General features: G+C 34.8%; 6 protein-coding genes across 6 annotated transcripts; 3 read left to right on the top strand and 3 right to left on the bottom strand.

The window, feature by feature from the left end:
* Window positions 1–148: 148 nt before the first annotated feature.
* On the top strand, window positions 149–1,555 carry Tsp_09897 (putative GYF domain protein). The gene is made up of 4 exons (XM_003370635.1): window positions 149–428; window positions 550–716; window positions 767–1,268; window positions 1,350–1,555. The coding sequence occupies exons 1-4, from the start codon at window positions 149–151 to the stop codon at window positions 1,553–1,555; spliced, it is 1,155 nt and encodes a 384-aa protein (XP_003370683.1).
* An 803-nt stretch (window positions 1,556–2,358) lies between these two features.
* Tsp_09896 (putative ATPase, AAA family) lies at window positions 2,359–7,157 on the bottom strand. Its single transcript, XM_003370634.1, has 20 exons — window positions 7,050–7,157; window positions 6,889–6,979; window positions 6,767–6,834; window positions 6,462–6,596; window positions 6,298–6,399; window positions 6,125–6,242; window positions 5,930–6,068; window positions 5,705–5,842; window positions 5,502–5,644; window positions 5,167–5,246; window positions 4,919–5,059; window positions 4,768–4,875; window positions 4,452–4,514; window positions 4,274–4,393; window positions 4,120–4,219; window positions 3,960–4,066; window positions 3,822–3,898; window positions 3,561–3,732; window positions 2,898–2,939; window positions 2,359–2,652 (listed from the first exon to the last, which is right to left on the bottom strand). The coding sequence occupies exons 1-20, from the start codon at window positions 7,155–7,157 to the stop codon at window positions 2,359–2,361; spliced, it is 2,346 nt and encodes a 781-aa protein (XP_003370682.1).
* Window positions 7,158–7,888: 731 nt separating this feature from the next.
* Tsp_09895 (conserved hypothetical protein) lies at window positions 7,889–9,247 on the top strand. The gene is made up of 4 exons (XM_003370633.1): window positions 7,889–7,913; window positions 8,300–8,484; window positions 8,864–8,982; window positions 9,067–9,247. The coding sequence occupies exons 1-4, from the start codon at window positions 7,889–7,891 to the stop codon at window positions 9,245–9,247; spliced, it is 510 nt and encodes a 169-aa protein (XP_003370681.1).
* A 1,640-nt stretch (window positions 9,248–10,887) lies between these two features.
* Tsp_09894 (putative diacylglycerol kinase accessory domain (presumed)) lies at window positions 10,888–17,187 on the top strand. Its single transcript, XM_003370632.1, has 10 exons — window positions 10,888–11,035; window positions 11,491–11,678; window positions 11,943–12,098; window positions 12,387–12,512; window positions 12,702–13,035; window positions 13,089–13,438; window positions 13,640–13,745; window positions 14,429–14,560; window positions 14,710–15,050; window positions 16,363–17,187. The coding sequence occupies exons 1-10, from the start codon at window positions 10,888–10,890 to the stop codon at window positions 17,185–17,187; spliced, it is 2,706 nt and encodes a 901-aa protein (XP_003370680.1).
* Window positions 17,188–18,861: 1,674 nt separating this feature from the next.
* Window positions 18,862–22,612, bottom strand: Tsp_09893 (hypothetical protein). The gene is made up of 14 exons (XM_003370631.1): window positions 22,568–22,612; window positions 22,327–22,451; window positions 21,887–22,030; window positions 21,688–21,820; window positions 21,391–21,569; window positions 21,130–21,280; window positions 20,904–21,065; window positions 20,376–20,840; window positions 20,088–20,310; window positions 19,779–19,990; window positions 19,577–19,694; window positions 19,298–19,505; window positions 19,038–19,211; window positions 18,862–18,946 (listed from the first exon to the last, which is right to left on the bottom strand). Exons 1-14 carry the CDS (start codon window positions 22,610–22,612, stop codon window positions 18,862–18,864), a joined length of 2,424 nt encoding a protein of 807 aa, XP_003370679.1.
* A 43-nt stretch (window positions 22,613–22,655) lies between these two features.
* Window positions 22,656–24,438, bottom strand: Tsp_09892 (hypothetical protein). Its single transcript, XM_003370630.1, has 8 exons — window positions 24,275–24,438; window positions 24,046–24,159; window positions 23,828–23,975; window positions 23,624–23,762; window positions 23,243–23,359; window positions 23,105–23,180; window positions 22,847–23,006; window positions 22,656–22,796 (listed from the first exon to the last, which is right to left on the bottom strand). Exons 1-8 carry the CDS (start codon window positions 24,436–24,438, stop codon window positions 22,656–22,658), a joined length of 1,059 nt encoding a protein of 352 aa, XP_003370678.1.
* Window positions 24,439–24,495: the final 57 nt, after the last annotated feature.

Raw genomic sequence — 24,495 nt, 5'->3', positions numbered from 1 at the left:
AAGGAGTTTGGGTTTTTGTATATTTGCATTTACATCAATTAGTCTATGAAAGAACACTGACTACTTTGCATTTGTACATATTTATTTCTGATGGAATTTAGAGTAATTTCGTTCATTTTTGAACTTATTTATTTAGTGTTAAAATCAAATGCCTAAAAGAAAAGTTACGTTTTCAAATGAAAATAGAATTATTTCTGTTGAAGAAGACGTTGCTGGTGAACCGCCGAATCGAAAGATGAAAAGCTACAATGAACCACAATCTTCAAATGTGGATGAAGGCAGCAGTGTTTCCAATAAGTGTAACAGTTCGTTGGTCGCATCTGACGGGGAAACAGCTGGGCCTTTGCAATATGAAAGCAAGCACACCCTAGACAGCGACGAAGAAGAAGATCAGAAGTATGAAAAGTTGAATGTTCAGGATGTTGAAGGTATGATGCTGAACATCTACAACTGAATACAAACCGAAGTTTGAACATGTTTCACTAAACAAAACATTCAGTTGTGTGAAAATTATTTTAATCAGTAAATGGATTAATTTTTTTTTCTAAGGTCAAGAAGAAAAGACAATCGATTTTGATGAAGAAATAAAAATCACACCATTTAATATGCTCGAAGAAATGGACGAAGGCCATTTTGATTCTGAAGGCAATTTTATATTCAATCGAAACAGTGAAGACATGAAAGACGCATGGTTGGACAACATCGACTGGGGAAAGGTTGGCGGCGAAAGGTTTCCACCTTTTACACTCCCATGATTGGTATTTAGGTTAAAAAAGATGCCGGACATTTGTGGGATACAGAAGAGCAAGCTTATAATTTACAAGCTGATGGTGCCGGTGATTCGGCTAGTCCATCACCCGTGGACAGAATGGAGATTTTTGCCAACATATTAGAATTTATGAAACCAGGCGAGACGGTTACAAGAACTTTGAAACGACTCGGTGGGAATAAAAGCAGCATCGAGTCCAGACAACGGAGGTGGAAGATGAAAAAAAATTGCGATGAAGCTAGCACGTCGGCGACAGTTAGCCAAGACGAACAGAATGTAATTAAGCTTACTGAACTGGTTAACTTGCTCGTCTCAGACGGTCTCTTTGAAGTTTACGGTTATACGTATGAAAAATTCAATTTTGAATTGAAAAGTAATCAAAATTTGAAAAACCAAGAAGACGAATCGAAATCGAGTACACTAGATATGTTTTCTGAAGATGTGGACGAAAGCCAGCTGTACAAAAATGAAATTGCTGCTAAACGTGCAAGAAAATCCGGTATAAATACAAAAGTTCAATGAACACGACATGATTGTTATTGTTCTCATTATTATATTATACTTCACGTTGCGCTTTTAGAATCAGAAGATGATACTGGTGTTCAATGGGAATTCAAGTGGACTGATGATGAATCGGCACCAGTTTACGGCCCACATTCCACACAGCAGATGCTCAACTGGACAAAAGATGGTTATTTCAAAAATGGAGTTATGGTGCGCCGATACGATGAACCGAACGCACGCTTTTATTCGTCAAAAAGAATTGACTTTGAGCTGTATATGTGAAAAATTATGCAAAATTCATTCCAAATGTATAAATACTTTTCTTCAATTAAACTTTATAGTTTAATCCTCATCCATGCGGCAAATTTTACACCTTAATCCGGGGACCTGTCGACATATGTAGACACTAGAAGTTTCGTCATGTTTAGTCACTGTACATGATGTTAAAATGATTATTTTTTCCATAGCTAATGATAATTCCACAAATAGAATATTTATTTTATTCAATGCAAGCGCTACACGATATTTTAGTGATTTTATGGCTGCTACGTATATATTTTTTACATGAATAGCAGCGGTTTTACGTTGATTTTCGACATCCTTGCACTCAGCATTTTGATGGATTTTGTCGTTTTATAACTAATATTTGTAACATTTATGATTTTGGGGCAGTCTTTAGCGGATGAAGGCATGTTCAGTTTCTGCATAGATTTTTGATTTTGATACCTCATTTCGATGTGTTGTCTGGCCAGCTGAAAGCTATCTCATAAAACGCTTCTTTGTCTTCTGATAACTTTGCTGATGTCTTCATCAGTAAGAATCTGTTGTTGATACGCACCTCAACGATGAAGTACAACATCAGCATGGTGTATCTGTTGGTCTTTCTTTTACAGCAAAAATCTTCTATTCTTTTATCCATGCTATCCACACCTCCTTTGTAAAGAGTATAATCATTGATGATATTTGATCTTTTATCATCTCTCTGGTTGTCTATTTTGAACTTTGCGTGGCATGAAGTCAACAGAAGAACATTATTGCTGTTTTTCCTTGGCACGTAATTGATCATCGTTACTTTTTTGTTGTTCTCATAAGCAGCTAATGTAGAGTAAAAGATCACGTCGTGCTGCTTTACACGAACATGCTAGAACATCACGGCAAACATGTGCAAACACTGTACCAATAGCAGCTGTAAGGCCATGCTCAAGAAGATGTTGCACAGTGGAATATGATGTAAAATAACAGTCCATATAAACGTTTTTGTTAGAGTTCACAAATGGCTGTGCCAATTGCCCAACATTGGTGCTTGCTAGACCACTTCTGCCAGTATATAACAAACATTTCAGAGTATAACCATTCTCCTTGTCACATATCCAGTTGATCTTCACACGATACTTTTCAAATGGTCAAATGGTCAGATGGTCAATACGTATGGTAAAATGCAAAAGTGGCAATCACAACTGATTATTTATAGCAATGAATAGCTGCATAATTGATGTCGCTCATCCAGTTTTTAAAGCTTTCATAAACAACTGACTGTTTTTGTCACATATTTAGCTAATAACAGTGACTCTTAAACAAACGTCAAGAAGGTCTGAGAGCACTGACAGACACTCATGAAGCATACCGTATTTATCTTTGGGTTGACACCCTTTTTGACTAATCTACTCTATAAAATTCAAAGAAACCAGAGTTATCCCAGATTCCATAAAGCACACGAAGATGGACCACATTCAAAAATAATCAATGTGGTAATTAATCTCTGAGCATTTAAGCTACTACAAACATGTGGATTATTTCAGTATAATCATCAAAAAAAGTCTACATATGTAGACAGGTGCCCGGAATATGAATAGTAAACATGATACAGTCGTTTAAAAACGTCACAGATCAAAAAAAAATTAGCTGTGCAGATAGAGCATAAAAATTTATCGAAAGTTTTGGAATGAATAAGGCAATTTATTTTTATTTAAATCACAGCACTGCTCCAAACATCGTTTGTCTACATATGTAGACAGGTTCCCGGATTAGGGTTAAAACTGTTTGTTTTTTTAATGAATTTTTTAATTTGAATAATCATTTTCATACCAACCATTTTGCAAATCATTCGTCCAAGTTACTTCTTTATTTAACGATGGTGAACATTGATTGACTGACAGTCAAATTCTGGTCATCATTGAGAACAAGATTTGTATACTTTAGCGATTCGTCTGTATTCTTCTGCCTCCTGTGTATGCATAAGATATGAACAGGAGGAACATGATAAATTTGGTCGTTAAAATTTGCATACCTTGACAGAGATTGACGGTTTCACTTTTGAAAGTGCCATATCGAAGTGCTTTAGTCGAACTAGCAGTTCAGGTACCGCTTTGTCTTTTTCTGTGTGGTCATTTTGAATAATAAAATACTCTCGAAGAGCTTCCACGGATGCTTCACGAACTAAATGCTGCAAATCTGCACCGCTGAAAATTTAATAATTCAAATTTTCTTGGCATACAAAAGAGAGAGAGAGAAAAAAACAGTGTGAACATTTTCAAAAATTTTTATTTACCTGAACGCTTCGCAACGTTTATCATTGGAAAGCTGTTTGAAATCAATTTCCTCGTGCATTGGAGGTGTTGTACCGTTCTGTCAATGAAACTGTGATTGAACAACTACTTCAGTGGAAAATTCTACTGCTGATGGTTACTTTTGTTATAGCACGTAGGATGCTAACACGATCCTCCTCGTTCGGCAAACCAACATAAAGTGCTTTATCAAGTCGACCAGGGCGTAATACAGCCGGATCAATAATATCTGAAGTTGAAAAACAGAAATTATTTCCTCATTGACTGCTCATTTTTCACTACCTGGTCTGTTTGTCGCCGCCATGATGAAAACTTCCCGACGACATTCAATTCCATCCATCTCAGTCAGCAACTGATTCACAAGCCTGGCTACTCCACTGCTCTGAAAGCGACAAATAAAAAAAAACAAATTTTCATATTTCAATTTCATACATACATCGGACTGTGCCCTGCGTGGACAAAGGGCATCGATTTCGTCGAAAAATATAACGCACGGTGCAGAACACTTGGCACGTTGGAAAACTTGCCGAACTGCACGTTCACTTTCACCTACGTACTAAAAATTTTTGAAAAATATTAAATTTCTCTTTTTGAAAAAAAAACATTGAACAAACCATATTGAGCAGTTCTGGTCCTTTTACAGAAATAAAATTTATACCAGATTCGTTTGCAATTGCCTTAAACAAAATAAACGAGTCAAAAAGAAAAAAAGTTTCAAACAAAACAATGGTCTTTTTTTTTTCATCAACTTCAAACTAATGTAACAGAATTTCCACTAATGGTATCTGCAAATCATAATATTTCCTGCTTTCTTACGATTTGAAATTACAAATCGCCTTTAATGACAGGAAAAATGAAGCATAAATAAAATATTCACAAAATAATATCCATAGAAATGATAATGAAGTGTCGTAAAAATTCACCACTCACTTTTGCTAACAAAGTCTTTCCACAACCAGGAGGGCCAAACAGCAAAATTCCTTGCGCTCTACCACCCAAACCCATCAACGAAAATTCTCTGTTCCATTTAATTGGATACTAAATTTAAAAGAAAAAATTTTTTTTTAAATTTTTTAATTACAAGAAAAATCTCACGCACCAATATAGACCACTGCAATTCTTCGCGTACTGAATCCAAAGCGCCTACGTCGTTCCAAGTCACGTCTGGTACTGTAGCAAAACCTTCACGTTTGGCCGAAGGTTGAATATGTTTCAATGCTAACTAGGCATTTAAAAATAAAAATTTTTTAATTTATATATATGTATAATTTAAATTCATATACAAACGAAATTATATATTTTATTCTTTCATCGTATGTAAAAATTCACCTCAAAATCTTCCATTTTTACGGACAAGTTACTCAAGGCACTTTCGCTGCACTGCCGTCCACTTTTCAGCCAATCAACAACTAGAATTCAAATAAATAATTGCGATTAATTTCAAAATACAAAAAACTTCACTTCTTCTGCTTTTTCAACAAAACATACTACTCACTGTGTGCTCAATCATGATCAAATAAATATTCTTCGCACGTTTAAAAATGTATTTTTTATAAATATTCTATTTTGTCATAAATAAATATTTTCCAAAATCCTTACAAATTAAAAATATTCGACTTAATTTCATTTAAAAAAATTGGAAAAATAAATGAATTTCCAAAAACTAATCGTACGATTTTTCAATTCTGAATTAATATTCCAACTTGATCCGGCCGTTGACACATTCGACGGAAGCTTACTACTGTCTGAGACAATCGTACAGTCATCAACACAACTTTGCCCGTCGTTCAAAACAGAAGTAAACACTCTGAAGTTGCAAATATTTCAATAACCAAAAAAATGCATAAAGATATAAAAAGAAAATTACCTTTTTATTGAACAAATGCACGCTTCACGTACCAATGCTTTCAAATCGGCACCAACAAATCCTGGACACAAGCGAGCCAAATGGCCAAAATCAAAGCAACCGCTCAAATTTACACCCCGACAAACCACTTCGAGAATTCTGAACAAATATCACATACTTTCCTTTTTAGACAATTATTCATCATCATTCAAAAAAGTATCAAAATAAACTGTTTTATTCACTTACTTTATACGGCTCAATTCATCAGGCATGCCAAATGCAATTTCACGATCAAACCGACCAGCCATACGCAGAGCTGGATCCATCGATTCTACCCTGTTCGTTGCTCCGATGAACAAAACATGATTATCACTATTTTCCAAATCTTAAATATTGACTTTTCCAAAATCAGAGACACAAAATATAATAATAATAAAATACCATCAATGCAAGCCAAAAGCTGCGAAACAATTCTTCTGTCCATGTCACGCTGAGCAACATCTCGTCGTGGTGTAATGGAGTCAATCTCATCAATGAAAAGAATGCAAGGCGCAGTAAGCTAAACATTCAAATACTAGAACAAATACACAGAAGAACTATCCGACATTTAATACAATTGCTTTGGTGAATAAATTGCGAATTTTCTTCTCGGAATCACCACTTATGCCGGATACGATTTCAGTTGCAGTAATTTTGATTAAAGGTAATTCAAATTCCTTTAATTAAAAACAACTTTTCATTATTCACTATTCTCCTGAGAAATTAAAATGAAATATACTCCTGCAATCGCATGAGCTAACAACGTCTTCCCGCATCCTGGTGGACCGTAGAGTAAAAACCCTCGAGGTGGACGAATTCCAAGTTTTTCATACACCTCGGGATGCATCATATGGAACATGAATTTACATACTTCCTAAAATTAACAGTTTTTCTTCAAAAAATAAAATGCACATAATTTAATAATCACTTCCTAACATGTTCACAGATAAAAAATTTTTATCGAATAGAACATATTCTTATAAATAACAATTAATTAGGTTACAAAATAAAGTCTTAAAAATGCATCATAATAACAAAACGTACTGTCAACTGATGCTCACAACCACCGATGTCATGAAATGTTATTCTTGGTCGCTTTATTTCAATCATATCTTAATTAAAAAAAAATATATATGTGTAAGAAACAGCGCAAAGCAAACAGAAACCTTCAAAAACGTTAAAATTATCTGACATTTCAGGGGAATTACGCTTCTTGTCTTCCCGTAACTTTCTTTTTCTTGCATATTTTCCCTTACTCTAAAACAATCAACATCATATTACATTATAACTACACTCATATTATTCAACATGCTCAACTGCTACATACTGAATGCTGATTAAAATTTTTTTGGTTGCTGTCAATATTTAACGGCATGTTCGCATTTGCCAAAGATGCTGAATTCGTTTTGTAAAAATTTGATAATCGAGAATTCATCATATTAAAATTCTAAAGCAAAAATGTAATAATAAAATAATATAAGAAGTAGATACCAACAGGATTATCTGAAATCTCTGATTCTGATTCTTTATTAAACTTTTTATTATTTCTTGGAGATCTCGAATAGTTCTTTCTATTCATCTAACGCAACGCATTCACTTGAATCACTAAAATCTGAAGTTAAATTCAAAACGTCATTTATCAATCGCCTTGATCTATACCTAAAAAATGCTAATAGAATCATCAAAACAACTTTTTCATTTAAAATGATAAATTATCTTATACTAAAACCTTTTTTCACTTAGAACATTTTTATATTTTAGTGAATTCGGAATATCCATTAAAAGTAAAAAATTACTGTAATAAATTATGAAATTCACGTATTAACAATTTACATGCCACTATAAATAGATACGCAATGTCTAATACCGTAAAACGCTGAAAATCAATTGCTTTAATTCAATATAAATTTTAATTTTCATACTTTATTATAATCACTTTCAATTTTTAATCAAGTGCAACATCCGGGGTTACTGTAACTTTTGTCGATCAACATGCGACGCATATTTCTGGTCTCTAACGTTTATTCACAAACAAATAAGAACACTACCGATACGAACACACAAGCTAACCACACGTTTTCACCCACACTTGCTCTAACACACACTCTAAGCGGCCATACCACCCACTTTAACTGAGCGCCACAATCGCGTTATATGTATAGGAAAATGTTTGTGCCGCTAGATAGACGCCGTTTTCTTTTTTAAATCAGGCAACGTAATTATTGTTCTTGAATTGGCGCTTACGTTATTTCTTTTTTTTGATCTTGATTTTCTTTTAATTGTTAACGCAGTCGTACCCGTTATATAAGCAAATCTCAAAAATTTTCAAAAAAGGAAGGGAAATAATCAATTCTGGTTGAAATAAATTGAAATATACTTTTACATTTGTGTATTATATTTATCAGAGTGTTATATGCGTTGTTTTATTCGCTACTTTTTAGGGTTACATGTCGTTGCTCTATGCCAGTTTTTGATTAGCCGCTTATTGTATGGGCTATTTTGAATTGATCTGTGATTGGTGAATAATAGTTTATTAATGTTGGAATGATATTACCATAAAAAAGAAAATAAATAAAGTATTTGTTAACACTACGAATAATGGTCCTGACGCGCCAGATAAGCGCGCAATGGTGATCGGGAAGATTCTCCAATTATTTAGCAAACCACTATCCACCAATAATAGATCAATAAAAATTGCCAATAAAGTAGCTGGATTCAACGATCTATCAGAATGCAATGGCAAAAATCTGTATTGGGACCAAGTATGTACACCTCTATTTTTTAATAACAGGAAAAACAAAGCTTATAATCACGATGTCTAAAGTTTATAAAAATTATTATACTTTCTGAAAACAGGATGCTTTCTCTTATTTATTAATATACCGTTATGTTGCAATACTATTTTTAAATTCATAAAGCTCATTTAAAAAAATTCTGCTAAAATTTATTACAAGAACTTGTGAAAATTTACAGTAATTTTTATAATTCTGTGAATAACAGTTGATCATTCGCAGCGTTCATGTTTTTTACAATATTATGATTGCATTCATTTGTACATTCTGTGTGCATTGTGTGTTGCAGTGGTTCTCAAAGTGTGGGTCGCGTAAAATAAAGTGCGGGAGTAGTCTTTATTTTTCTTAGGAGAGTTTTACTCATCGAAAACCGTTGGGTGAACAAGTAAGCTGTGATTCAGTTACTTATGACCTGAGAATCACTATTTCTGTCCGGCTTCTTACAACACGCAGATGTTCTCCGTACCGGTATATCCACAAAAGCAGATGGAGAATTAATCGATTTGTTCGAAGATTCTTCGTTTAAAATCAGTTTTGATCATAAAATATTAGCACAGTTTTGACTATTAGTTTGAAACACGTATTCAACTCTTTCCACTGCAGCATTAAAAGTGCTGCTTCCTTTCACTACGTTAGTGTGGACATCGGAGAAATCATCATTCGAAGCATAAAACAAGCCCACTGTTCGCAGACACCTCATTATGCATTTGACAAACAGACTTGTACATTATAATTAGGGTATTCATTTAAAAAAATTAAAAGTATTAAACGAATATTTTTTATTTCACCCCACTTGCCTTTTAAAATAAGCATTGCAAGCTGGTGGTGGGTCGCGAAAAATTACCGTTTTCGAAAGTGGGCCGCAGCCCAGAAAAGTTTGAGAACCACTGGTGTATTGTATTCTGTGTATTGTGTACATTTATTTATGGAAAAAGCATGTTTTCTATTACTGTTATAAATTAAATGTATATTGAAAATCTTCTTAATTTTAAGATTATCATGATGCAACCTTTGATTTTAACAAATGTGGGATTCCATTTCATAATACCGCGATTACTTTCCTCTTTTTTGTTACAGTTGCAGTTATTTCTTCGAATTTTCCTTCGATTAAATGCATTTCTGTGCACAACAAGTAATTTTACCGTCGAATTTATTTTGCGTTGTTTGCCTGAACAAAATTTTATTTTAGCTATCAAGTTGTGTTTACATAAATATAATATCCGTAAATACCGGTTGCTCATATAAAGACAGAAGACAAAGACAAATTCTGATTGTCAGCTGCTCCAGCTTGCTGCCTGAAGTGCTAGTGAGCTGCAGTCTGCTGATACCGCTCTGCTCTTATTTCTAGCAATCTGCTCTCTGAATCATGACAGTCCTGAAATCTCTGAATCCGACCAATCAGAATCATGACCAATTAGAAATCAGATATTTTCGTACCATTTCCTTAATCGCAAAGACAAATGAGGCAAATAAGATATACAATGTTTCATATTAAATTTTTGTAAAAAGTAAAAATAAGTAATATGTAACTTCTATCATTCATTTATCAACTAGAGTAAACTGTCAGTAATAATTGGTTTTCATTTACAGTAGTTCAAAATTGATCTTATTTTTCTTTATTTTTCGATAATTCTGATGGAATTACAGGAAGATAATTTTCGTTTGTTGTTGTTCCAGCGTATTATTTATTTGTTATATTTATTTTAATTTAAGTATTCAGAAATGAATTGTATATTATTTTTTTTATTCATATAAAATGTTATAATTGCTTAAATATTTCAAGATTTGTAGTGGTAAAATTCTAAACTTCTTTTTAATTTATTAATTTTATCATGATATTATAAATTTAATATGAATGCCATAATATGTCATGTTGCAAATTTTTCTTTCACATCTTACTTTTGTTTTTTCTTTTAATATAACTGCTTGTATCACAAAGATGTTATTGATTGTGAGGCGCAATTTGTTTGAAGCGAATTTTTTGTTTTATCGTGTTTTCACTGTTCAAATAATAATTGTTAGATCTTATTTTAGTCCAATTTTTATTATCTATGCTTTTTCACTTGTTTTTTTATTTACGGAGGTGATATTCTTGTTTAGTTTTATTCCATACATTAAAAGATTAATGAAAATAAAGTATCATAGCTTTCGGAGACTTCTGTCTCTGTTGTCAGCGATGTTTCATCTTATTATGCGTTTTTACTTTTATGCTTGACCACATTTTGAGATTGCTTAGCTTTAATATGATATTCGCCTTCTACATGGCATCTGGTTATTGTTTTGTTGAAGTTCTATCAGCATGCATTTATCAAAAAGGCTATTTTGTATTTTAGATAGAAACATCTATGTCACCAAAGTTTGATATACGTTGCGATGACCATTTTCTTAATTTTATATGAAACTGCGAAAAATTGTGGCTTGGTTTTTGGTGTAGCTGTATTGACCTTTTATTTGATTAAAATACTTTGCACTCTTTTGGCTGAAAGTGGCTCTGTTCATGCAACCACTCCGCAGCTTAAAGGTAATTTATATTATGACAACTTTAGTTCATAGAGTGAATTTAAAATTTTTCACTGGAATTGTTATCACATTCAGTGCTAACAAATTTCTTTTGATTTCCTGACAAACACGGTCGATAGAGAATTTCAGATTTATTCAAAATTTTTTTTTGTTAAAAATTAACACCCACAATTTAAGATAATGTATTTGTGAAGTATAATTTTGCAGAATTTAACATCTAGAACTTGGCTTGCCATCAGCATTTTTTAATTAGTCGTATATATTTTGAAATTTAACACTAGATCGTTCAATTCAATTTATAACTTTTAAAGCATTATTTTTTTGTGACTAAAGTTAACTTTTTAACAGAAATAAAAAGAAGTGATCTAACTCGAATAACGGTACAGTTGTTTTTTGCTTATCAGTTTGAAATCTTTTCCAGATCAATTATTGGAACATATTGTTGTTATTTTTAAGGTCATCATTGGACTTTAGTTGATGCATTTGATGCTGGATATTATTGCAACGTATGCAACGACAGCATATATCACGGTTTGGAATGTGATTACTGTGGCATTGTCACTGACGTGAGCTGCATGAAGAAGGCAGAGCAATCGATTTCTTGCAAATCAGTTGCTGACGTTAATAAACTAGAACATTTATGGGTTTGTTTTTGATTTTTAATTTTACAATCTTTACTTAAATTGAAGTTTAATGATGCTAATATTAATTTTACATGTAATTTTGTGATTTGTTAAAAAAGAATGAGATGGTGTTCTTTTGCTGCTATACATTTGTGAATGGAAACAATATTGTTAGAAATATTGGATTGTAGTAATTTGTTACGAAATCTTGTAATGTTGAAGTTTGAGTATTTATTCAAATTTTTTTTTATTATAAGGTGCATTATTTGCAACTTAACATTTCAGGTTCCTGGCAATCTTCCACTGAACAGTGTGTGCTGTGTATGCTTTCACAATTGTGGAGTTGGGTTCGGCTTGAACAACTTGCGATGCAGCTGGTGTCAAAGAACCGCCCACGATGCGTGCCGTCATAGAATTTCACCCAACTGCGATCTAAGCACTGTAAGTATTTTTGTTCTTGGAAATTGTTGGATTTATTTTATAATTTATAGTTCAGACAATTTGTAATTTCTCCAGAAAGCATTCTTCTGGAAACTCCGAATTGGAGAAAAAGAAACACTTTAGTCAAAGAGGCAAGAATGTGTTTTTTATTGATTCTATATATATATATATATATATATATATATATATATATATATATATATATTATTTGTTACATTATCCTTTCAGTTTTAGATTTTTAAAAATTTGTTTCTGTTGTAAGCATCAGAGTTTGAAATTTCGTTGTAGATTCATAATTTATCTGACAATCTACATTCATGGAGTCCTGTTGTGGTATTTGCAAATCGATTTAGTGGCAGTGGCGAAGGTTATTTGGTGCTGAAAGCTTTTCGAAGGGTTCTGAATCCTATTCAAGTAAGTCGTGTGGATTAATAAGAAAGGCAACAAAAAAAGAGATCAAGCTTAATTTTAAATTGATATATTAAATGTCTTAACGACGTATTTTATCATTTTGAACCAATTGCAGTTGTGAAGAATTGAATTGAATTGAATTCATCGTGTGATGTAGAATCACCGTATGCATTTTTCATTGGTTTCTATTAGGTGTGCGATCTTTCACGGCAGTCGCCCAAACTCGGTTTGGAATTACTTAATAAAATTAAAGATATTTCCAAAATGGTGGTGCTTGTTGCCGGCGGTGATGGTACGGTCGGCTGGGTGTTCAGTGCAATTGAAGAAATTAGCTGGCCAGAAAACCGCAGACCAACGGTCGCCGTGCTTCCTTTGGGCACCGGCAACGATTTGAGTCGCGTTCTTGGCTGGGGCGATGGTCACTCTGGTATTGTGGACGCAGCCGGAATTCTTCAACAACTTTCCCAAGCAACTCCGGTCAAGCTCGATCGATGGCTCGTCTCCGTTACGTCGCCGACAAAATTAGGTTTGCCTTTGAGCAAAAGTGATACAGAAATGAAAGATGCGGTCATTTTGCAGGGATGAAATGGTCCAAATCGGAGTACAAAATGAACAATTATTTGTCGGTTGGCGTCGACGCGTTGGTGACGTTGAATTTTCACAACAGACGCCATTCACTGCCGAGGGTTTTGTCCGGCCGATTCATGAACAAATTTCTCTTCTTCACTTACGGCACCAAGGACGTGCTCGAGAGGATGTGCAGAAATTTGCATTTGCACGTCGAATTGCAACTGGACGATAAGCCGGTCGAATTGCCTGAACTCGAGGGCGTGGTGGTGTTGAATATTCCTTGCTGGGGTGCCGGCGTGAAGCCGTGGCAAATGGGCAAAGGCGGGCCTCCTCAGTTGATCGACGACGGTTTGCTCGAAGTGTTTGGTCTTTACTCGTCTTTCCACATTGCTCAGATGCAGGCAAATGGAAAATCATAATGGCGGAGTAGTAGTAGTAGTAGTAGTAGTAGTAGTAGTAGCAGCAGGAAGGGAAAAACACGAAGGGCATAAAATGAAAGAAAGGAGAAACTTGATTATCTTTTTTTTTGCTCCAGTTGACTGTACTTCTTCTTCTTCCAGGTCGGTTTGTCAGAGCCGTATCGAATTGGTCAGGCGAAAAAGGTGCAAATTCGAATAAAAGATTGTTCACTGCCGATGCAAGTGGACGGTGAACCTTGGCGCCAGGGTCCGTCGACAATTCTCATAACACACTTTGGCCATGCTTCAATTTTCGCCTCAGAACAGGCGATGATGTTGCCAAATACAACTAGCGAATCAAATAAAGTCACCTTTAAACTATTTTGAATTACCTTTTAACGGGTACAACAACAGACAACTACCGGGCGCTTCGGTTGATTTCCAAGCCGGTGTTTTCGCATTTTTCTTGAACTTGTTTTGCTTTGCAATTTTTGATGTTCGTGTGATGTGCTTATTATTATTATTATTATTTTGCTTTCGATTACTTTCAGTTGTTAACTGTATAGAAAGCTTTGCTTGAAACTCAGGTTGATGAGATAAACTTTTGCTAGCTAGGTGAGGAAAAAAAATTTCCTTCTCATATTTTTATACACAAGTGTCATCTATCGTTCAAGTGAGATGTTTTTCTTTTGCTGTGCGTTTTTTTATTTTCATCTTTTTTGTTTAGTTTTTGTTTTGTTTTGCTAATTTTTAGTCTAAATCTGTTATTGTGTGCCAAGTAAATTTTTGTCAATGTTTGTTCACAAGATGTTTCGAAAATTTTGTTTTTATTATTCGTTGTTGACGAAGTTGATACTGTATTTTGTTGTTGTTGTTGTTGTTGTTATTGTTTGTTCGTTTGAAAATAATTTTCAGCAGATTTGTATTTCAAAAAAAACAAAAACACTACAGAAAGCAGGATGGCGAAAGTGAACTGCGTTTATTTATCTTCGGAAGCTTATTTGGTTTGCTTGATTCACGCTTACGCCAACGAAAGGGAAGAAGTGATGGGGTTGTTGATTGGCTACACTGACGAACAGACAGGTTACAATGCTGATGATATTTTTTAAAATATGAATCATAATTTTTATTTATAAACGAAATAATGATATTCAATTATTTGAATTGATTTGATGTGATAAGTTTCATAAATTAATCTCACATAATTTTGATATATATATATATATTTGAAGGATGCTGTCACGTGACAAACACGGTTCAGCTGAAAAGATTGGTCAAGAGAAGCGATCGAGTGGAAATGACACCAGAGACGTTGTCCGAAGCGATAATTTACGCGGATAATTTGAACGCCGTAAATGACAGTTTAGACGAATCAGTGAGAAAGAAGCCGGTGCGTGTTATTGGCTGGTACCACAGTCACCCGCATATTACAGTATATCCGTCCGGGGTGGACAATCACACCCAGTGCGAATACCAGAACGCGCTGGATCCGATGTGGATTGGAATCATTTTTTCCGTTTACAACACGGACGAGCGTTCCGGAATCGGTCGACTGAATTATTTGGCTTTTCAAGTGAAACAGCTATCTTTGTTGTTTTTTTTATTAAAAAAAATAAATTTTTTTAAAATTTTAGTCATTTGAAAATGGCCACTATTCGGTGCCGGTGATGATTGTTCCAAAATTGGAGCCGGCAATTGATTCGATCCTGAGCGAACGAATTGGAGCTTTGACGGAATTGTGTTTTGCCGAAGAATCGGATGCATTCGAAAAAGCAGTCCAATCCTTCAATTTTGACGATAATTTGCAGCAGTTGAATACGTTGGCCTATTCGCACAACGTTTCGACATACACTACAAACGTCTGCTCCACTATTCGTGGTTTTGTCCATCCGCTTCTTGCTTACTTAACTGACCGGTCTCGTCATTCAAATTATAATTTAGTAGCCGATGCTTTGAACAAATCTTCAAACGATGACAGTTCAGTGTAATTTTTTCACCGATCACATTTACTTTTTAGTCAATTTTATCCAAATTTACTTATTATTATTATTATTATTATTACTGTTTGCTTATTCATTTTGCATTTCAAACGAATGACGTAAACGACGGTGGAAAACTTATGTAAAATACATCAACTTTATCCATTTTCTGCATCGGTGGTTTCGTTCGCATCGATCTGTGTGAACGGTTGGTTCTATACATCTCTGCTTCGAACTGCGAACCAACCGCATGGAACCGTCCATCACGAACGCACCAATTGTCTGTCTGTCTGTCTGTCATCCTTCTTCTTCTTCAAATGATCATCTTTTTTCTTTCGTCATTTGCTTTTTTATCTTTACAACACTTACTTCTTTTTTTGCTTTCAGCCATTTTATTATTCTAATCTTAATTATTATTATTATTAATAGCATAGTTTCGAAAAAAAGTTGGAAAAATGAATATTAGTCATCATTTCATAATGAAAGCCAATTTGAATTCCAATTTTGATAACATGTTGTTGTCTGCATTTTTGTTACCATTATGCATTGTCGGCATTCTAATGAATACACTGCTGTTGGCAATGCTTCACCAGATTCATCGTCCTCGCAAAGCGAACTTGCTATTCATCGCAGGCGAGTTCCTTTTTTTTCTTTTTATTTATTATTTTTAACAAAATAATTTATTGAAAAAAGAAAATTTACCACATTTTGCAATTAAATTCAAGTAGTAAATAAAATGTCGTTGTACAATTAATCATATAATAATTAATTTTATCAGAGAACCTATTCTTATTTGACTTTTGAACATTCGTGATGATATTGTTTGACTATTGAAAATTGTTCATTTTAAACGGTAAATAATATTTCATAATAAACATATTTGGCTGTATTATAATTAACTGGTAGCAGTTGATTGGCATTTTAGGGTTGGGCGTTTCAAATTGGCTTTGCTCCATTGGTTGTTTGATATTGCAATGTCATCGAATAATGATTTTTTATCTTCAAAAAGAACACCAACTGTGGACAGTTCGTGATTGCCTTCTCAAAGTTCCTCATATGACGTTGTCTACAATTGGTTATGATTTGTTCAGCTTGATGATTTTTTTGCTCTGCCTCGAAAGAGTAACAGCCTTTTACAAACTGGGACTGCATTACGTCATTTTTGACATCGATCGTACACTACTGATACTGATTAGTTGTTTTTTAATCATCTCTGTTAAAATAGCCGCCGCTTGGGCGATTGCTTTTATGGATATGCACAGGAAAGTATCAGCTTTGTGTCACATGCGGGAATGCATTAATCCGATCATATATCGATCAACTGCCTGGACATACATGATCATCGGATACTTGACAGTGGTGTTCTATTTGGCCACGGTCGCACTGTTGCTCCATCGACGCGACACAACCTGCACGATAATGCGTCAAATGCAGCTGAATCGTGAACGTTCCATTGCTAGAAGTATTGCATTTGTCATTCTTTGCACCTTTGTTTGTCAAATTTTACCGTGGACCTTGGAGCTCGTGTTGACAGACAAACATGTGCTTCATTCTGTTTCGTTGCCTTTGCGTACGATGAACTGGTCACTAACGCCGACCATATATTTGGTCATTCATCCGGATTTAAGAAAGCAAATGAAAAACTTTTTCCACCGTATACGGGCTTGCTCTCAGCAATCCAGAGGCAATTTGAACCTCAATTCTGTATATGTTGGTTATCCAATCAATTAGAGATCGATTTATTATTTATATTTGTAATGTTCGAATGAAACAGAAATTATCAACGTCACTTCTGAGATAATAACTTTTCACTTTAACTGGTCATTAATTTTTTGTGCTCTGAAAAACTGTCGACAACTTGCGCAATTTACTGTTTTTTTGTGATCGTTGTCGTTGAAATGTCGTTATGATCATGAGCAAAAACTTCTCCATCATCAAACAACACTTTCTTCCTGAATTAATAATCACGAGCAGTAATTGTTTTCTTTTAACTGATAATGTTACTGTTCTACACAAGCGCACGTCATTTTTGAAGAAACTTAATTATGCACCAGTATTTGATAGAATGTTTAAAAGTTTTATAAATGGCATGTATCCTTTTTCCCTTTTAGTCTTCATCCATAAAAATAGCTTATGTCTGAAAATCCCTATTTCCAATATCAATTGCTGTAATGATTGTTAAGAACTTTTTAATTGAGCCATTCTTTGTTTACTTCTCTCAACACCGAAATCATATGCCACTATAAAACTGTACATTTTTATGATATTCACATCACTTAAATAAATTGTAATTTGTAATTTTTACATTGAAATTTACATCTTCTTCTTCCCCTCGGTGAGTGTGGCAGATATTTGTTTACTTATCTTCTTTAAATGGCAATTATACTGACTGTAAAAGTGCTGTTTTACTTTAAATGGTCAGAAATATCACTAAAAAATAATTATTTCGTCAATAATAAAGCATTGTTTAATATATATCAGATTTTTTATTTATGAAATATTTACAAACTTATTAAAGCTTTAAAAAATGAAAGGAATGATATGGTTTGTTTGTTTGAGATGGTAGATGCTTTTGCAACTGACAATTCTTTTTCAGTGCTCTCTAAAAGAAATTTTTTCAAATTTCTATAAAAGCAATTTACAAAATTAATTAATTGAACTGTGGAAATATGTTTATTTATTTATTTATTTACATTTAAATTTTCTCCAGTATATAAAGCTGAAAATACAGAGATACTTTCAAAATTTTAATACTCTGATTCACTTAATGACTGACTGACTATTCTCACTTATACTACGTACGCTTAAACTGATTTTCACATTCGAATTGAATTGCAATAGCAAGTTAAAAACAAAAATGATTGTTTTTTTTGCTTGATCTATTCGCAAAATAATACTACCATTGCTCTGTTTTATTAGAATGTCGAAAGGGTTTTTTAAAAGAAATATAAATTTTAACCATAAACGTAATCTTCAAATTACAGATTTACCACAGTAAATTACCATATACATATACTACTTTTTGCATATTAGAAAATAAGAATATTATTTTTGAACTTGTCTCGCGTTGATCAGAATATTTGAAACGCAAAAAATGGAATGTTCATTTCACGTGCTTGAAAGTTAGCATTCTTGTTGATATTAAATGTCATAAATTATTTACAATATTCAAAGTCTTCGTTGCTAAGTCTATATTATTCACTGAACGACTGCTGACTAACTGAACAATGAATTGTATGAACATTATTATTAAATCAGATGAAAATAGAACACAGCTTCGTGCCTTTCGTATTCGCAATTTACTATTTCATCATTAATACAATAACAACAATAATCAGTGAAAAAAAAATTTCTTGTTTAACACCAAACAAGCTGCATTCGTAAAGTGAGAAGACACTGCTTCAATCAATACTGAGGTGGATAGTAGTTGATTTGCTGTTGGCTGGCGTTCATCTCTTGACCAGGAACATTGCTACTGTACTGACTCATCCTAAAGAAAAAAAAAGATTAAAAAATAAATATCAACAACAACAACAACAAACTACGATGAAAGTAAAGCAGAATTTATTTACGTTGCATACCTAGAAACAGGATACATGGAAACATTTTGCTGTTGCGCAGCTTGATATTGCGGTGTGTTCGGAGCAGCATACATGGGATTTGCCTGCTGCGCTACATATCCGGCTGGTGCCCGCAATGTTTGTTGCGATTGCATTTGATAACTGGAACCAATCGCATTCGGCTGTTGAGTATATCTGCACAGTAATAAAGCAATAATAATAATATTAATCCACATAATAATAAAATATATACATATATATGTATATAATGGTGATAATACCTAACGTTTGATTGACCGATCACATCCGTCTGCGACATGCGCATTTGACCAGCATTCTGAGCCTGATAGAACTGCGCATTGTAATTCGGACTACAGTTGAACGGAGGCTGTGCAGGCTGCTGCGCAGCGTACTGATTCCTTCCTGAAGTCATTTGCATGCGTCCACCACCGTGTTGCCCAGGATAATTAGAGTAATTACCGTGCATTACTGAAAATTGAAAAACAAATACAAAAAATAAGCAAATTATCGCAATAATAACCATAACTAACTGATCGTACCTGGTTGAGATGCTGCTGAATTGACTTGAGGCAAACAGTGCTGCTGAGTAGCCATAGATCTAGGTCCTGGTGTTCGGATTTGCTGTTCCATCATACTCTCCTGCATCAGCTGTTGTCTCTGAAATAAAACGTAATGTAAAAAAACAAAAATGAGACAAAACAAAAAATGGACAAAAGTAGAAAAGTTTGCCACAAAACTTACCGCATCCATTTGCATTTGCACTTGATGCATTGGAGCAACCATCGGGTCAACTTGGCCAATAGAATGCAACTGCTGTTGGTGATATGGCTGACCGGTAGCCAACGGTGCTGCTTGGATGTGAGCCGTGGTCATCATCTGCTGACCACCTGAACCACTTGGTCGCCGCCCTCGGATCATGGCAGATATTGCCTGCTTTCCTGAAGACGACTGCACTAAAATGTCCACAATTTAGAGAGCAATTCGACGAAAATACAATTAAGAAAAAAAATTTTTTTCTTTCTATTTTTCTTCAAATTAAAAAAAGCTCACTTGGCGCCATCTGAGCACCAGTAAAATTTCTGGACTGATACTGAGTCGGCGGAACCGCCGTTGAAGCTGACTGTACGTTACCGATCGACCACATCTGACCTTGTCCATAAGGTGGTACAGCGCCTGAAGGGCCTCCTGTCATTGCGACTTGTTGCGGATAATAACCATAATGGGCAGTTAACGTCGGTTGGCCAATGCCCAGCTGCCGATTCTGCACCATTGGCTGGAAAAAAATAGAAACCAGGCAAAATGGTGAAAAATAAATAAAAGCGCGACAATCATCCTTACCGGTACTGAAGAAAGAGCGACATTGGACGAGACCGTAACTCTGCTGCTGGTCTTCCGACCTCTGGTACTTTTCCGTGCCCGAGCTTTGGTGGTGCGTGGCGACTGGACTTGGTCGGAAAATTCAGAGACCAATGTGCCACCGCTGATCGCTACTGAACCGTTGCTCTTCAGCCGTTCAGTGGTTAGTTTGTCTGAATCTGACGTCTCGTTGGTGCAAGGTAGATAATGGACTTGAAGTGTTTCCAGAAACGGATCGGACCTCGGCTCGCCAGGCATTGGTGGCCGATTAAACGCGTGGTGATGATCGTGCGGCAGCATGCGCATCATTTGTTCAAACAACGTTTCCGGTTGATAGTCCAAACGAATTCCTTGAAACCAGCTCCATTTCAAGCCGATGTTTTCTCGATTATAGCCTTCAATAATTTCCCATGGATTCAGTTTTTCTTTTCCAATAATTTGTAAACCCTATTAAATAGAACCAAGAAAAAATGTATACGTTATTTATTTATTTATTTATCTATTTATTACCTTCCGCTGTGTAACTTCAGAAGAAGAAAAGCCACCCCGAGAACCTTTCTGAGGTTGTGAACCGTACTCATCGCAAACAATAATATCCACCATTTGACGTGGAATCGGCAACAGCTGGTGAACACACCTCAACGACGGCACCTGTCTGTCACCAATCTCTTTCTAAAAATCAAAATCACCATGTTTATTACAAGAAAAAATTTAAGAAAAGTCAGTAAAAATATACGACCTTCAACTTTTTAATCACGTTGTTGTAAATTCGTTTGCAATCTTCATTGGTACGCTCTTGGCCGGAAAAAGAAAAGCCGGCACTATCAGGTAACAAGCACGACAACAACAACACACAAAGAATATCAACGCACGTGTAAAACAATGCTCTATAATGCAAAATTTTAAATTAAAAAACCGCATCTGTATTCTGGATTTACCAAAAAGGAAAATATTGCGAACAAAATGATTGACTTGCAGTGTTCAAATCATTGCTTACTGATTTTTTTCCTCGGTTACAATTCCATATAGAAGCAACTGCACCATCACCAAGGACCAATTTTCCAAGTTGGCATTCCTGCAGACAGTATCGAACATGCCGCCAATCAAACTGAGCCGAAGTTGCAATGCGTCCAACATCTCGCTAACGATGTCTCTGTCGCAGAGGATGTATGGATCCTAAAATAAATAGACAAATATATATATATATATATGTGTGTGTGTGTGTGTATGTATGAAGGAAAATGCTGTTTCCAAGTTCAATTCGGTGAATTGAAAAAAATTTTTTTTAATCAACCTCTTTGACACGCATCACGAACTCCTGGATTTGCTTGAGCAATGACGACAGCAGACCTTCACGCTGATCATCCTGACCACGTAGACAAATCAATACCAACGACAAAAATGGCTGGTGTGCCAACAGTGAAGAGCTGCAAATTAAGTTAAAAATTAATCAGATAATAAACAGACAAAAAGCACATCCAACCCAAAAGTACCTCTGCACAAAAAGGTTTCGATCCCGACGAGCTTGGCAATTTTCCAATATCGATACGGCTGCTTTCAAAACTCGACCTTGCACAAAAGAAGGCAGTCGAGAAATCAACGGTGCCACAAGCCAGTACGGGGCAATTTCATCAAAGCTGCAACATTGCGAAAAAAAACAGTCAAAAGTATTTCACTTCCAATGAAGCAAACTTTGTAACTGCTAAACACAACGGTAAATAAAAATATGCATGCACTTCATTTGCCGAATAATTTGCAAACATCTACAACCGACCAATGCTACAATCTACGAATGCACAACAAGAAAATCCGCCACATCAAAACTGTGCATAAAATATAAACAAATATCTATATATATATATTTATTTATTTATAATTGATTTAAATCTTCGATTTATAAGTAAAATAATAATTATTAAGAAAAAATAAATACCTCAATGCATTCAAATAAGCGTTTTCGTCTTTGTCGTCAGAAGGTTCACCAAAAGTGAGTGTGGCCTGCGGTTGGAACACTTCCATGCAACTTTTGGCAATAGTATCGACCAGATGCAGGGATTCCTGTGAAAATAATAATAATAATAATAATAATAATAATAATAGCAAACAATTCACTTCTTCTCCTGCTTATTCTTTCTTTTGAAATTCAAAGTAAGCACCAGAACAACGTCACTTACGCTCTGCGAGTTGGCAACTTGCTTCAGCAACAGTTGCAAGTCCATCTGCGATACCCACAAATTCATGATGGTCAAACTGTCCAAAACTTTAGAAATCAATTCTTTCTTCGTTGTACAAGAGTCGAACTTTTTGAGCAATATTTCCGAATCGCTTCTTGTAATCATGCGCAGCAGTCGTTGAGCCTGAACAATCAATCAATCGATCGATCGATCGATCGATCATATTCATCTCATATCAGTGTATTTTTCATTTTTAAACAAAAAAAATATTTCAATCACTTGAGTTTGATTGACCAGAGGATTGAGCAATCGCTTCGGATCGAACAAATCAGTGCTGTGCAAAAATTTACGCTTCGTCCACTCTTGACGACAAATCAATTCGAGCAACTGGATCGCAGTTGAACCAATGTCACTATTGCCAGCAGTGTTTGTATCTTCTCTTTGAATTTTAAAAAATCAAAAAAAACGTAATTTAAATTTTAATATTAAAAATTTCAGCAGAAAAATAGCAAACGGCCAGTCAGTCAGTTTTCTTACTCGACGAACTGTTTTGCAGCAGAACGTTTCGTATCAAAATTTTCTTTCGATTTCAATTCTTGCACTTTGGAATCATCTACAGAACAAAAAAAATTTTTTTTAATATTACAAGAAGCATTGAAAACAAATAATACCAACCCAACATCAGTATGGCAATCAAAAGGGTTAAAATTGCATCCGGAACCATACCATCAACAGAACTGCAAATCAACGACAGTTCACCTTTCGTTTTCGCTGGTAAAGCATTTTTAGGTCCTGAATTGAAAACAAAACCAAAAGTTCTATATCTCTTGACTGCTGCTGATTGTTATTTATGTATATTTAAAAAAATATATATATCTGAACATCCTCTTCTTCTATTTCTACCTTGATAGTCGAAAAAAAGTAAAATTTTGCCCAACAAATGCAACGTTAACTTTGCCGATGCTTCAGAACCTTTCTCCACTTTAGCTGTATGTGAAATCAACAAATGTCAGATCAAGCAAAAAAAAATTTTTTTTTAAATTAAACCCTACTGACCAGAACCAGCATGTTTCCACAAAGGTAATAACGACGGCATGGCAACGTGCAAGATAAAATCTTCAAGACGAATGCACATTCGACTAATCAACGTTATTACCAGTACAGTGAGCGGTTGATAGCATCGGTGATCACTAACCTGAATTTTATTTCAAAAAATGAACATACTAAAAAAATAAAGAAAAAAAAATACATCCTGCATACATCGATGTTGAGCAATGAATCGCAAGAGGATTGGTCTTGACTTGAATTGAATGGACAGCACAAAATTTTGAACACGGCCAGCCAATCTGCGTTCAAATTTGGACAAAGAGCAGTGACATCAGCACAAAACAGAACCAAATTAAATAAACTTGAAATGGAAAAACAAAAATAAGAAAAAAAGACATACATATACATATTGAAAATAGAAAAAAGAATACCGTTCGGTGTCGCCGGATAAACCGCACAACGCTTTGACGGCAACAATGGCAAACGCGTAACAAAGGTTTGCATTTTCCACCAATCGTTGAATCAAATTCGGCTCAATTACCAAACTTAAAATGAAAAAATATATGAAATAAAAAAATATTCCTCGGAAACTATACTAATAATTATATTATATTATATTGTACGCAATTAGTTCACTAACTCAGACTCTTGGAACAGAACGTCGAGCATGATGTCTTGCGACACGTCGGCCAACAAGGTACGCAAATCGTTGCAACAGCTGGGCTTGGTTTCAACGCACAGGCAGCGTTGAATACAATCCCGTGAGTTGAGGTACAAGTCGGCATGCAGGGACCTGATGTAAGAGCAGCACTGGTACAAATCATGCAAATAGACCCAAACACAACGCTCGGCCGAAAAGCTGTTCACCACCGTTTTCGACT

Source organism: Trichinella spiralis (genome assembly GCF_000181795.1).
Source record: "Trichinella spiralis strain ISS 195 chromosome Unknown Scfld610, whole genome shotgun sequence".
NCBI lineage: Eukaryota > Metazoa > Nematoda > Enoplea > Trichinellida > Trichinellidae > Trichinella > Trichinella spiralis.
The sequence above is the reverse complement of the archived record's forward strand: the minus strand, read 5'-3'. Positions and strand labels throughout refer to the sequence as shown.

What these genes read in the sequence shown, in the direction of transcription:
- Tsp_09896 (XM_003370634.1), bottom strand. Translation starts at nt 7,157, where the DNA reads ATGAATTCTCGATTATCAAATTTTTACAAAACGAATTCAGCATCTTTG. An exon ending in TAAAAATGGAAGATTTTGAG is followed by an intron (nt 5,060 to 5,166) that starts GTGAATTTTTAC and finishes TTAAATGCCTAG; the next exon opens with TTAGCATTGAAACATATTCA. An exon ending in TCCTACGTGCTATAACAAAA is followed by an intron (nt 3,899 to 3,959) that starts GTAACCATCAGC and finishes TTTCATTGACAG; the next exon opens with AACGGTACAACACCTCCAAT.
- Tsp_09894 (XM_003370632.1), top strand. Translation starts at nt 10,888, where the DNA reads ATGACCATTTTCTTAATTTTATATGAAACTGCGAAAAATTGTGGCTTG. An exon ending in TCGACGACGGTTTGCTCGAA is followed by an intron (nt 13,439 to 13,639) that starts GTGTTTGGTCTT and finishes TTCTTCTTCCAG; the next exon opens with GTCGGTTTGTCAGAGCCGTA. An exon ending in CTACACTGACGAACAGACAG is followed by an intron (nt 14,561 to 14,709) that starts GTTACAATGCTG and finishes ATATATTTGAAG; the next exon opens with GATGCTGTCACGTGACAAAC.
- Tsp_09892 (XM_003370630.1), bottom strand. Translation starts at nt 24,438, where the DNA reads ATGATTTGTACCAGTGCTGCTCTTACATCAGGTCCCTGCATGCCGACT. An exon ending in GTGGAAACATGCTGGTTCTG is followed by an intron (nt 23,360 to 23,623) that starts GTCAGTAGGGTT and finishes TTTTCAATTCAG; the next exon opens with GACCTAAAAATGCTTTACCA. An exon ending in GCTGCAAAACAGTTCGTCGA is followed by an intron (nt 23,007 to 23,104) that starts GTAAGAAAACTG and finishes TAAAATTCAAAG; the next exon opens with AGAAGATACAAACACTGCTG.
- Tsp_09897 (XM_003370635.1), top strand. Translation starts at nt 149, where the DNA reads ATGCCTAAAAGAAAAGTTACGTTTTCAAATGAAAATAGAATTATTTCT. An exon ending in GAATGTTCAGGATGTTGAAG is followed by an intron (nt 429 to 549) that starts GTATGATGCTGA and finishes TTTTTTTCTAAG; the next exon opens with GTCAAGAAGAAAAGACAATC. An exon ending in ACAACATCGACTGGGGAAAG is followed by an intron (nt 717 to 766) that starts GTTGGCGGCGAA and finishes ATTGGTATTTAG; the next exon opens with GTTAAAAAAGATGCCGGACA.
- Tsp_09893 (XM_003370631.1), bottom strand. Translation starts at nt 22,612, where the DNA reads ATGGACTTGCAACTGTTGCTGAAGCAAGTTGCCAACTCGCAGAGC. An exon ending in CTGAAGTTACACAGCGGAAG is followed by an intron (nt 20,841 to 20,903) that starts GTAATAAATAGA and finishes TCTATTTAATAG; the next exon opens with GGTTTACAAATTATTGGAAA. An exon ending in TTCAGCAGCATCTCAACCAG is followed by an intron (nt 19,506 to 19,576) that starts GTACGATCAGTT and finishes TTCAATTTTCAG; the next exon opens with TAATGCACGGTAATTACTCT.
- Tsp_09895 (XM_003370633.1), top strand. Translation starts at nt 7,889, where the DNA reads ATGTTTGTGCCGCTAGATAGACGCC. An exon ending in TGTGCCGCTAGATAGACGCC is followed by an intron (nt 7,914 to 8,299) that starts GTTTTCTTTTTT and finishes AAATAAATAAAG; the next exon opens with TATTTGTTAACACTACGAAT. An exon ending in AAAATCTGTATTGGGACCAA is followed by an intron (nt 8,485 to 8,863) that starts GTATGTACACCT and finishes TATTTTTCTTAG; the next exon opens with GAGAGTTTTACTCATCGAAA.